This window comes from Trichogramma pretiosum, unplaced genomic scaffold (assembly GCF_000599845.2).
Source record: "Trichogramma pretiosum strain Unisexual culture from Peru unplaced genomic scaffold, Tpre_2.0 scaffold3, whole genome shotgun sequence".
Classification (NCBI taxonomy): Eukaryota; Metazoa; Arthropoda; class Insecta; order Hymenoptera; family Trichogrammatidae; genus Trichogramma; species Trichogramma pretiosum.
This window is the reverse complement of record NW_019641698.1, coordinates 1,505,092-1,519,128: the sequence shown is the minus strand read 5'-3', so window position 1 is coordinate 1,519,128 and position 14,037 is coordinate 1,505,092. Positions and strand designations below refer to the sequence as shown.

Genomic DNA, 14,037 nt, shown 5'->3' with positions numbered 1-14,037 from the left:
TGCAACGAGCTTTCACGTAGCTTGTGGATTCAATTTTTTATCTTTCGTTCCTCGTTTTTTTTTTACCGCAAAGTCGTTATTATTCTCTCGTCATTTTTGTCGACACCATCTAAATCAGAAAACCACGGCGTACCTAGGAAATTGCGGTCTATCTCTCGCGAAGCATCTCCCTCCGTTGAATGTAAACCAGCTCTTGGCAACGAATTATCGTTGTCCGACGACGACTTCTAGCGCGCGACAGGCGTAATATAGATTCACAAGGTATAAGAAAGAAAAACAAGTTCTTCCTTTCTCACAACTACTCGCCTCCCCTTGAAGCAATTACTTTTTGTCTTGTTTTTATTCCACGCCAGTTTCGTTTCGTCGTTATTTCTTAACAATGATGCTTTCATTTTGAAATGCGAAACATTTTTTGAATCAATTGGCGCGACCAGATAAACTAATTCCAATTGCGCGATGCACATTTCAGAAAATAAAGTTAACAAGATTACCTACAATATTCCAGCTTTCGCCGAGTGCGCTTACCAATTTAAATCTGATATCGTATATGTAGCCCGCAAATTTCAAATACGCGTTATTGAGCGTGAAAAAAATTTACAAGGTATTACTCGTCGAATATTTTTCAGCGCCGAAATGAGAAGCGAAGTATCGTGGGAAAACCGAATACGTTACAAAAACTTTTATTGGCTCGCGCGCGAAAAAATCGTATCACACATTGATGCTTACACCTACTATTCGCAATTGTAAAAATGTTATTTTTCCGATATTGACGCTATTGTTATTTTCAGTTTTTTAACAGACTCTTGCCGCATCGCGTGGAAATTGATCCAGTTCGACCTCGCATAAGTAGCATAGATAAAGAAAATACTCGATTTAGTATTACAAGAGTACGGGAAGCAAATGCGGAAAGTCAGTAATGAAATTTTTCTCATTACACGAGTGAAATAGATTTGCAAATAAGTTCGGAAATGAACAAATGACGATTTTCCAATGGAATGTCATGGATTTCTTGACAAGCATCCGCAATTGGGAAAAGCTTTCGTAAGGCACACAGTCTAAATGAACCGGCTGTAGTATATCTATAGCTCTCTACCTATATACGCATGGCTACTCGAAGCTCGCAAACTATTCTAAACTTAATTTTCGAAAATTCTTTGCCCATATCGATCCTGCGCTCCGTATATATATAAACGCCGAGCGCACGTGAAATTTCTATAGCTAAATTACTCTTACTCTTCGTGCGCTTAGGCATAGAAACTTTCTTGTGCTCTGTGCAACGGTTTATAATGTTGCAGCAACCTCTCAAAAGCCCATGCCCTGGCACTACATTGCCACGCGTTAAACGACAAGTTTTCAAGAGCGACAAAATATGGTTCGATTCATCGATGCCTAAATTACAAAAGCTGCATTCGAACTCCTATATAATAAGTAAACGATAAAATTGTATTCGTGAATTTTTTTAGATGAAATACATCGTTTGCCAGTGCTTCACAATTTCTCACGGATTTTCTTTAGTTATAACGGCACATCAAGCTAGAGCTTGCGGCGTAATCTGCATTAATACGAATTTGTCGGTTTTCTCATTTTTCCTGCACTCCGCTCGACGTCTATACATTTTCCATCCCCGCGAGTATTATTGATCTTCGGGCGAGGAAAGGGATACAGGACAAAAAAAAGAAGCATTTGAGCTCTGGAAAATTACTCTTTCCTGACTTGTTTGTAGCCAAGCTACGCTACGGGCGCGGAAAAGCAAAAAGCGTGTACAAAAATGGCCTCGATTCTTCCGACGCGCGACGTCGGAAATTGTACACGAACTGCATCCATATACGTGCGGGCTCTTCTTTGGATTTTCTCGACTTGAACTACATATACATTTTGTAACATGTTTTTTTACAACCAATGTAAATATCCGAATCGAGAAACTAAAATTATATTTAGCTACCCTAGCATGTCAATGTCGACATTTTTGACGCAAATTGGATTTTTTTTCTCCTAGAATTAACAAGCTCTCGCACAATTCATGATTTAGAAAATACAATGTAGCTACTTCAAAGTTGAGCTTTTGCAGTATGATATTTCACGTTCGTATGTATTACAAGCACAGAGCAGTGCTTGACTATTGTTTACGAGGCTGACGTGAAAAGCATCAAAAACAAGCGAGCAACAACGAGTCATGAATACCGCGAGGAGGAGCGAGGCTCCTAAAAGTACGAAATTTAACGAGATTCTCGGCAATGTCGAGTAATCAATGAAAGGATCCGGTGAATATCCGGTTAAGATTCGCATGCGAGTACATGGAGTACATAATAGATACTGAGGTGTTTCAGAGGCGTTCGCTCGTGCGTAGAGGTACAGTTTCCTACGATGGCAATAGTTGCCAGCAACTGCTGGTGTTTAATTAACTGCCAGCTTAATCCGAAATTTTGAGCCAAATCGCAATCCATGTTATTAGTAACTCCATCTTAGGCAGATTTAATTAACCTTGAGTACCGTGCGAGGCTACCGCGCGTACCGAACGCGGCAACTGTTACAATAGCCGAAAATTCATTGGTTTCAACAAGTAATCGATTTTCATCAATGGTTTCTCGAGTAATGTAATTTTGTTCGCGACACGAATGTATTCGCAATTGAATTAGAACGGAGTTAATTTTTTGAAAGCTTGTGAATTCTATTTCATTGTTAACTTTGTACTGAATTTTTTATCGAGACTCCTCATTCAAATAAAAAGTCTCTTCTCGCAAGGATATTTTGATATTTCTTTGGGTAGAATCGAAAATTCCGAAGATCCATTGAATAATTACATAATACGATCGTTGGCTCTATTGGATTGTGAAGATATCAATATTGGAGTTATCAAGGAAATAAGAGCGGAAAAATGGCATCTGGTGTAGTGCGCGCGACACACAGACTGACAGCTCAGCTACGAAAATAGAAGAACGACTGTGGGTTTTCGCTCGCTCGAGTTTTATGGATGGTATTTCATATATATATACAGTCGTGTAATACAGATCTTGGTACACGTATACATTATATATAGAAAGAGGGAGAGAGAGAGAGACGGGGGGAGCGTGTGCGTTCATGAGTTTTCATGTCTTTTCTTTTATATATATCTACTACACACAAGATCGGAAACTGTTAGCAAGTCGTAAAACAATAACCTTGTTTGTCGTAGTACACGCGCGATCGTAGCTGTACATGCCACGGCGTAGCACGGGGGCAGCAGATCGATGTACACAACAGGGCACGAAGAAGAGAAAAGTGCACGCGCGGTTTGGTTAATGAAATTTCTTTACGGCGCTCTCTGATGCAATAAACACACGTATACATATACTTCCGTGGAAGCTACGACTTCCCTCTCTCAAGACTTTTTTGGCTGAAACGACTTTCTCTTGGCTGTAATGGCAAACGCGCGCACTACTTGCAAGCTCTCTCCCTTTTCTCCTTCAACAAAGTATAATGTATTTACTGAAATTTCGGCTGCTGCTGCTCGCCAGAGTTGAATGTATCTCATACACACAGACTGACACATCTACAGCAGCGATCTCAACGATCCTCGCCGTCGCTGCTACTGCTACTGCTGGTGAATTTCATTAATACTTGATTGGCGACGTCGACAACGACGACGACGACGACGACGACGAAGCTTTAGAGCGGAGCGGCAGCAGCAGGCACGAAATACATACACACGTATAGATGTATGCACTGCTGCAGTATAAGCGTAAACCACATACTAAATCTTTTGAGCGAGAAAACATCGCGAGGGGGTAAAAGAGTGATTTTAATGTATTCCCGCGCGCGCCGCTTACGTATACACGTACAATCAACAACCCGCGCCGCTTGCCGCTGCTACTACTGCTGCTTCGAGTTCTACTTTCAAGCTACTTCTTATGTACATTTTACTAATACTTTGCTGCTGCTGCTATTGCTTATACATGTATATATAACCAGCCCCCCCGATTGCTTTCTCTCTTTTTCTCGTAAACTTTTTTACTTTTACCCTGCACTGAACGGCAGCCTGCCAAAACGTTATCACTACACTGAAAGAGAGAGAGAGAGAGAGAGAGAGAGAGAGAGAGAGAGAGAGAGAGAGAAGAGAATGAGGGAGAGAGATACAACCTCTTCTCCACCTTCTCGCCTTACTTTTTTTTCTGCAGCTGCAAACGCGGAGCCATGTACCAGTAGTAGTCGGCTTTCGGACTTTTCTCGTTGATTTTTTTCCTATCTCGTTACACTGCGCGCCAGTATACGAGGGTATAAATTTTCAATTCCTTTTTCATTTCTAGCCATGCAGCTCCCTTACGCACGCGAACGCGAGCGCGCGAAAGCGCAATATGAGACAAATCCCATTTTCATTGCGACTTTTGCCGTATGGGCGGTGCAATGCACTTTATTAATGTTTAGAACGATTTTGTCGAAACGAGCTCCGGTCAATTTCTGCCTCGTAGTTACTTCTTTCGCACCGCGCGCGCGTGTAAATCAGTGTATAATTACTTGGCGCTGGCGGCGAAAAAATTCCGTGCACGCGAGTTGCTTAATGAAAGCACTGCGTGAAACGCTTTATTTATAAAAATGCAAAAATAACGAGGATGAAAAGAAATGCGATTTAACGCCTTTGAAGTTTTTCGCTCTTTTTTTTTTCAAAGAAAAAAATCGTATTACAGCGGAAGTGGAGTTTCCTTATTTTACGCTTTATGTATATAAATATGCGCTCGTTCGGAGCCTTATCGTCGCCCGCAACGATGATGATGCCAGTAGCAAAGTACACGACTGAGACGAAGAAGAAGCGGAGGAGTAGTTTCAAAAATATTTGCGTTTCGTACATAATACGTCATCAGAGAGAATGGAAGAAAATGCTGAGAAAGGCACGAAAGCCCTGACTCTGTACTCGAAATTTAGTCGTTTTACCAGGGTCGCATAAGAATTGAAGTAAAATTCGGAACATGCGCGAGGCAAAAGCGAAAAAACGTGTTTCTGGTATATATTTGACTCGCAAAGCGATGAGAAACTTTTCTTCTTTTCTCGAACAAATGTTCAACCACGCGCTCACGCAGATATAAACGTCTAAAGAGAGACAGAAAGAGAGAGAAAGAGAGAGAGAGAAAGGGCTAGTTCGAATTTGGCCCATAAATCTCGCTAATCCGCGCGCAGCTAAGAAATATGAGAGGCCAAAGGATAACGGGCGTAAAGGGAGGAGGATACTGCTCTTTCTTTTACATCTTTGCTCCTTCTTTTCTTCTGGTGCGCGCCTAGGCAATGAGGTGGGAGGTATTTTTGTGTAATCGCGCGCGTTGCTGCCGCTGCTGCTGTTGCAGGTTGCAGCGAGAGGCAGAAAAAGACAGAGAAAGGAAAGTTATAGTCGAAAAGCGATTCTTGACTCTTTTTACCTTCGCGCGGGCTTGCAGGGGAAGGGGTCTCAAGAGTTTATGGATAGCTTCGAGCATCCAAACGTTATGGCCCAGGTGTAAAAATACACCCCCTTCACTCCAAGGCAAGGCGAGTAGAGCCCGGCCCTGATAAATATTGTACCGATGTTTTTGCAAGCTAAAGAAACGAAAGCGCGCCAAAGCTCGACGGTATCGGAGAAAATTGGAAATGCGTATATCAAATATTTCTGAATTATAGTTTTGCTACAGAAAATGTTTTCCTTCGAGAAACGCTTCTTATGATTAAAAGACTGACTCTAGAGAAAAAACATAGTAGGATAAAATTTATACTCACCCCTGTTTAGAAATATAATAATATGTACGGTTAATATTAATAAATTGATTAAATTGTTAAGTCTAAATTTTGTTTATCAATAGTCAGTGATAAATTTCAAACAATACAAATAAAATGCAGTAAAAGATACTCGGTTTCATCATGTACTTACACACGATTAACAATTTAAAAAAAGTTTTGATACCCTTACCAAACAGCGATAAAAAAGTGAATTATAGTGATTTTAAGCAAATGCAAAAAGCAAAAGCTTTTAAAAAGCGCGTCGCGTGCGCGTAACGTTACTGTAAAGCAGAGAAATAGAAAAACGAGTCCACACATATATACACACACACACACGTATTCCCACTCATTATGCGAAATCTCTCTTTTTTTTTGCTAAGGTATATGTATAGTTTTGCGCTCGCGACACCTTGACAACGCGACAAGAGCTAGACAAAAAAAGTCACCTTCTAGCTGCTAAGGGAATGCAGCTACACACCCAAAAGGTCACTGCACTTTACGTTGAATGAAAATGAAAACTATAAAAAATTCTATGTATATATTCTTGTATGTGTATGAATACACACCGTTCAGACGTACATTCATTTGGTTCGCCTTTCGAGACAAAAGAAAAGTAGAATAAGTGTTTTAACGAACTAAAAAACTACTTTAATTTATGCTAAGAGCATCAGCTAGTATTTTTATTTTTGATTAAATTATTATTCATTTAAACTAACGAGAAAATGATCATGATTATGAATATTTTTATTATACTATTACATGAAAAAGCAACTATGATTTATGTACAAATGCAACTTGTCTAAATTTGATATTTTCTCATTGAATACTATGGAATGCCGTGGAAAATTAAAAAAAAATTAAAGTTAAATCTGAAATGTATGGGAATTACAAAAATAAAAATGAGTAAGTATTTACAATGAGTATTAATGTGAGTTGAGTGAAGCCACCAAAAATAGATTGAAATCTTTCATATAATATTCAATTTTGTCCATTTAAAAATTTGAGCTTTTACCAAATATTATAATGTAAGCTTCTTTTACAGCTAGATTCATTTCATTCTTAATGAAATCCACGCCAATCTTGTTATTACACGTTTCTTAGCGGCTGAGTAAAATTCAAACAAATGTCAATGTTAAAAATGGATATATCTAGTGCGATGATGATGATTTTCTATATACATATGCAATTAAATGGCAAAGTTATACATTATGAAGTAATGATCTAAGTGCCCAAGGCGTCAAATTTTTTTATCCATTCTACGAACCATTGATAAGTGTGAGATGGTGAGTTTCGTTGCCTTCGTCGCTGCACGTGTAAGCTCCCTCGTGACCCTCCGTTGCTTCCTGTGCAATCAGTGTACTGGACCACGTTTTGTCGGCGACATTCTCGACTGGCGGTTTCACATTGATCTTCCCTGTGGAATATTCTTCTTGTCCCAATGTCATGCCATTGCGCTTCCACCAGATGCTGCTCGGATCCTTAACTTTGCTGCAGGTTATCTCCCAATGCTGCTTAACGCGAACGTGAGTTTCACCTGTGTAATCCACTGATGGTGTTGTTGGTCCGCCGTAGAAGACAGAGTCATATTAGATAAGCTTCTTGATTGGTTGTTTCGATGAGGGAGGGATTGGTGATTTCAAGTGGTGATTATTATGAAGGATAAGTGAATTAATTGTATTTGCAGTGATCGTAAAATATTGTTTCGAAGGGATTCATCTTTTTATATTATTCGAATTGTGACCTAGATCAATATTTCATGAGAATTTTGATTCAAATTTTTTATTAGATATTTGGAGCTTCGTTGTTCAAACTTTTACTCGAACTTGCCGCAATTTTTCAACGAATCATTTATTTTTATTACAGATGAAATTGATTTGAAGTGAGCCAGGTGCAAAAAAATATTGTAAAACTTTTTTTAATGTGTAACTGATCAAGTGTGTGTTTTCTGCATAATAAATAATAACAATTGAATGATAAGAAACATGAAAATAAATGTAAATTAAAATATCAGGAGTTTGAATGGAAAATTTATCCTACAGATATATAATTTCTATTCATAACCGGTAGTTATTCAGGACACGCTGCATTTGACATCAAAACTTATATCGAAAGTATAAGATTTACCCGGAGAAAAACAGTACACACTTTATTTCCTTCGAGGAAATGCAAAATAATAAAATCATTTTTTTAAGAGAATATCTATTTTTCAGTAACACCAAATACAAAATTACTTTGAAAACCTTCCAAGAATTACATGTTGCGTGGAACGAGCAAAAATTTTACTATTTCATGCACGGAAAAACATTGAGTAGAGAAGTATACACAATGTGCGCAGACATATAAAGAAGCTTGATGTTTTTCAATCTCTTGCTTTCTCAACAACAAAAATAATTCAGTATATAAAACAAAGCTTTACGAGAACATTTTCACTTGGTGTACTTGCACATTCAAGTTTGTTTATTACAACACAAGTGAAGTAAATTTACAGTAGACTAACAAATTAATATACTCAAGAAATTAAAACAATAAAGTTTCACTTCACTTTCATTCTCCACATTACAAAAAATAGCAGAATCTCAAGTTTATGCATCATTGTGAAAAATTTTACATATATCAACGCGTGGAGTATTCGAATAGTCAATAAAACGGTTGAAAACTAATAGATTTAGCTAGTGTTATTATGCTTTGATGACATAAAAAAACGTATATACGTAGCAATCGATGGATAACGCAGGCGACCAAGTACATCTATAAGGAACATTAAATGTAAGAATGAGTTACAGAGCGAGGAAATTTGGAGAAAACAACCAAATATTGTCACGATGTCTGCTCGTGACACGTATACACACACACACACACACACACACACACACACTTTTTGCACACCTATTCCCTCGCACACGCACTTGTGAATGAACTCGTGCGAAAAACATCTTTGGAGAGATATAGATATACACTATTATGTATGAAAAAGTATACGTGGATGTGTGAATGTGTGTTATAAGCCGGTGAAAAATAAGAGAAAGAGAAATAGAAAATCCAATAATGTTCGTCACAGTCTGTAGCCAACCATTGAATCGACATTTTTCTTCGACTAGACCATTTGAACGTTACTTTTAACTATATACGGCGCACTGGTGGTATACATACGAAAATCGAAAAAGTAATATTTTCGAATAAATCCACTCGAATGTCGAGTTAAATGAAGAAAAATGCAACCAATAGTTGATGGAAAATTCTCATATCGCAGTGTCAAGTGTCGATTTAATCTTAATTTCTTCCAATAGTATTCGAGTATCAGTGGTAATTTGCGAGAAAACGATATTTAAATTGACTCATTCAAAACGAATACAAGAAACGTTTTTTATTTGTACAATATTGTTTATTGCGCTGACATGTCCTGGCGCTTGATCCTTGCAAAAAAATAAAATATCGAATTGGAAATTCTTCATGGCCATGGACGTAGGTGATGTACATTCCTCCCCACTGCGTACGACATCGATGTCAAAATAAAACTCCGGCCGATGACACACAACTGACGTCGCGATGTAACGATTTGCATCGCAAGCCGCGTGCAACCATATGCCATTTTGTGCGCTGCACTGTGTATGCGCGATTGCGTATACATTTGTCAATTAGAGCACGTCAATTTGAGTTTCATATCAAACGAGAGTATAGGAGAGCTTGCACGATGTAGAAAGAACAAAGTACGGAAAGATAGAAGAGCAAAGAGGATAAAAACCACATTGGGAATTATCGCTTTGAACAATTAAACAGCAGATAAGGGCCTTAATTGATGTCTGGCAATGGAATGTGTCGAATAAACGATCCGATCTTGAAAGTAGATACACGCAATTAGAATACGCGGCCGGCACAACGATAATAACGCCGAGTTATTAGACTGGCGAAACTTAAACTCTATAGATACACGTGCATACCTATACACGTGAATGTAGAAGAGGCAAAGGCAGAAATGGAGAGAAAGAGAGAGAATATAATCGTTAACATTGCTGCGAGCTTGCATTTGTATAAACGAACATGCAGGTTATTATTTCAAAACTCGCTGTTGTTAGCGCGCGCGCTTCTGCTGAGTAGGCCAGCTTAATTAAACGAGTGAAACAGCCAGGGAAAGAGTTACCGCACGAGCTTATATACTCGTATGTATACATGTACAGCGTGCACGCATACACAGAGAATATGCATACAGACACACACGTACAGAGAGACGCAATCCTCTACCGACGTTGTTGGAAAATTACAAAATCTATTGTGTCTTCTGTATTCTGCATCGCTATCTGTAAAATGCACTCTCGCAGTCCGCGCGCATCTCTGGCAGTGTGTATATAGTTAGAACGACGCGCGTCGCACATACGTACTCGCTTGTGAGCGTGAAACTTTGATAAATGCGAATGATAATACCTTCGAAACCGTGATAGCTCTTCGCCGATAAAAAAAAAGTGAATTTGTTTTTTATCTTTCTACGTAGGCGGCTCGATTTTTTTTGCTACTATCCAAAATAATCCAAAAGCAGTCTGAGTAGCTTTTCGTTCAAATAGACTGACAAGGTATTTTTACAACGTTTACGTGAAAGGAAACGAGAAGAGAGAAAGAGAGACGGAGAGTGAAAGAGAGAAAGAGAGAAAGAAGAAATTGGAACAATCACTTGTCTGCCCAAATCGATTGTCCGTGACGAGGAAATAGCTTGCCTACGGGACGTTGCACGGTGTATACATGGTACACGTACACTCGTGTAATTCCAATTTCTCTGTACATGCGTGCAGAGGTACATGCTGCATTCACGTATACATATTATATGCGTACGTGTGCGAGCAAGGCGTTGGCCTATACCCTGGCGTTAGGATCAATTTCGTGCGACAGGATCGAAAAAGACACGAGATTCGCCGAGATTTTTGTCTAGCGTACATAATGCATGGCGCGTCTCGGTGCTATTATATGCGCAGAGAGATACGTCGCGCGAGTACACTAATGGGACGTTGATAGATCTATGACAAAGAGAGCAAGCCCGAGACAGAGTCGCGAGCGCGGGCCCCACGCGACGACGCAAGCTCTCGAAGAGCGCAGCTCGTAACGAGCTGCTCAACGATAAAGTCAAGATTTTAATTAAAAAGTAAACGTCTGAGTCAACAAAGTGAATAAACGCGGCAACGGCGGCTGCTGCTGCTGCGCCAGCCGAGAGAGAGAGAGAGAGACACTTTAATTCTAATAATATATCTCAAGGCTAGGTGAAAATCATCAACGCTCGGAAAGCGCATATAACGAGACTTTACGAGAAACAATATTCTCTCTTTCTTTTGCACCACTTGTGAAGAGGAAGACGTTGTTGATGTTGCTCTTTGCTTTCAGCTGATGATGATGATATTTCCCGCGGAGAATTGACCTCAATATCGCTCCGGTGGACAACAATAAACAAAATATCTCGAAAAAACTTCTTCGATATAATTCATTAGTGTAACATCATTGCTGAATCATACACGAGCCAGAAAGGAGCCCGAGTTTACGACAAGTTTTTCTGTTTCCAGTCGACCGAGCGTCGTTTTGCATTACTTGACGAGCATCGCGCATACCTTTTGATCTATAAACAAGTATACTTCGTAAATAGATGTGTACATAGCTGCATACAATCTCGAGGCACGGCTATCGAGTGAGGAAAAAAAGCCTCGGACAGTAATTACTCGATGAATTTTTCTGCGAACGCGCGCCGTTCGCTCATGTGACCGCAGTTGGTGAGGCGCGTCGCGCGCATGCGCCACCGCGCAGAAAACGTCGTGGCGATATTTGCGAGTGGCTCACGACGCTCTCGGTCAACACGCACGTCACTGTGCATTTAGATGAGAAAAAACGCTCGAATTCTATAAAGCTCTCGCACGCAAGAGATTCGTCGCTCGAGATACATAGAAAATTAACCGCGGAGCCGAGAGCGACACGCACACCCGTACACACGGACGACGGCGGGCACGGCCCTGCCTGCTTTTACACGCAGACCCTAAATATATCTCAACGTGCGTCTCGAGACTGCCTGCTTTGCAAACACACACACACACAAACTTGCTCTCTTTCTCTCTGTCAAGGCCGCATGTATACGCATTACAGTATGTATATAAGCGTGTATACGCGAGAAGAGAGAAAAAAGAGACAGCTCGGAGATGTCAAACTACTCGTCGAATGATTGAAGGCTTAGGTGATGCTTTTTTTCCTCTCCGAATTTGAGCTTGAGAGAGATCGTTGATCCAATCGGCTCCAATTGGGGAATAGCAATAACAATGCGGCCAGCCTATTAGTTAGATTTTGATTAACTTTAATTGAGCTTGGCCGATGATGATAATCGAAAAGATACTCGGGTTGCTTCCACGCAATGTCGTGCGTACTTGCACGCGCGAATGTACAAGTAGATAAAGTTGCCATTATTATTCGAGTTTATCATAGATAAGAATGAAAACGATAAGGAATTCCATGATTCGTCGAAGCCACTTGAATTCAATATTTGCCAGTGAGAAGCAATTTTTAGTGTGGAGAAATTTACATAATTTTATGGTCTGCTGTGTCGTAAAACCTTCGAAGAACGGAGAAGTTTAACTATAGAAATGCCTATATATTACCTATTTACACTTGAATGACGTCACAGACCGATTAAGAGATTTAAAAAATCGATCGATTTTACGTGGGTTTACACCAAGTCTCGATAACATGCCTGTAATGGCAAAAAATCAATAGATATAACACGTTGACCAGTGACTAAATGCAACAGAGAGAGACAAGGAGAGATGTAGTATCGCTTGGTCGACCTGCTCTCTTGATCTACGCGATCAAATCGTACGAAAAAAAAACTTGGCATTAATGTGAGGGGAGAATGGGGGGTCTTGTTATGATGTCCGGATGATCAATTTTAGATTAAAAACTACGACTATATAAAACGATGAGAATAGGACGTGTTCACATAAAAAGACACTTACCTGATAGCACCTCACCAATGGTACATGCTATAAATAGCAGACCGAGGATTGCGAATCGACTCGAGCGTTCCATATTTACTTCTCCGTTTCTCAGCTATTTATACGGTACACACAAGTAGTTTGTAAATCAATTGTTGAATCGATTGTGTTTTTGTCGTATAGTCCGAACTGGCTGTCGCGCGAATTATTCACCAGTCTCGGTATAAAAGCGTTGGACCTGCCCCTTTCTAACCTCAAAAGTCCGCCCGCACAGTCGCGATTTTCATCTATACAGCTCTCAACTTTAGCACTTACACACGGTGGCTAATTTCTGTATTCCTCACTTTGCTTTGCGAGTGTCGTGCATGTGTGTGTATACACACACGGACGAGCGAGTTTAGCAACACACACGCACACAGAGAGACTGCACAGAGGCACGTTACACACTCACACGCAGATGAGTCGCGCGAGCTCGATCGATGTGCGTTACCTACTAGCTTCTATATTTCGAGCAGTGGAATATATAAGCTAAAACTGCCGAGATGAATATATTTCTCCCGCGGTAGTAGTATTTCGATCAGGCAGTATATAGGCAGCGTCAGCAGTAGCCGTAGCAGCAGCAGAAAACTTCTTAGACTGCTCCGACAGAGTCAGTCGCGTGCGTGTGTGCGTTCGCGCGAATGATATTTATATACACAAGTGTGTGTGTGTGTGTGTGTGTGTGTGTGACTTGGTATATGTAAAATTTGTCACGCGCGCCTGCTGCTGTCTAATACACGATGTGGCGTCGTCTTATCTGCCTATACGGTCTCTGTCGATGCTGCACTCTCGCTTATTAGTCGATAATGATTTCGAGCACTGAGTGGCACCATCAAGCGAAGACGCACCCACACTTACGCGCACAGCACAGCGACGCTTCAAAACGACGTCGACGACGACGATTTTGTTAAAGTCGAGATAAAGAAGTTAATAAAACGACGAGACCAGTTCGTCGATTTTCTTGCTCTATCTCTGTCTCTTTCTGTACGCGCAGTCTTGCTCGCGATACACAACTCCACACACAGCAGCAGAAGCAGTAGCAGCTCAGTCACTCACACAATCGCATGGGCTTGAGCTTGAATCGCGCAGCACAACACCGACACGGCCTTTGCGAGTATAGTCGTGTGTCTGATGTGCTTGTGTGAGTCTGTGTGCGCGCAATACAATGCGATGCGCGAGAAAGAGACGGACGACTACTGTACAGTGCCAATACGAAATGGCGGCTTGTCTTCTGCTCTTTTCGCTCTCTCTCTCTCTCTCTCTCTCTCTCTCTCTCTCTCTCTCTCTCTCTTTCTCTTTCGCAGTCTGTGTATTGTGTAGTATAGGCTGA

General features: G+C 40.5%; 1 protein-coding gene across 3 annotated transcripts in view; it reads right to left on the bottom strand.

The window, feature by feature from the left end:
- LOC106650530 (basigin) overlaps positions 1–13,762 on the bottom strand; it is a 28,415-nt gene extending 14,653 nt beyond the window's left edge. For 2 of the 3 annotated variants that reach the window (XR_001339332.2, XR_001339331.2), the window contains exons 1-2: positions 12,690–13,762; positions 6,983–7,264 (exon numbers count right to left, since the gene is read on the bottom strand). Coding sequence is in view for 1 of the 3 variants with exons in the window: in XM_014368574.2 (XP_014224060.2) it covers positions 6,983–7,264; positions 12,690–12,762 (355 nt within the window). In the remaining 2 variants the exon portion in view is untranslated. The remainder of the gene's footprint in view (positions 1–6,982; positions 7,265–12,689) is intronic. The other variant, XM_014368574.2, reaches the window with a different exon arrangement.
- Positions 13,763–14,037: the final 275 nt, after the last annotated feature.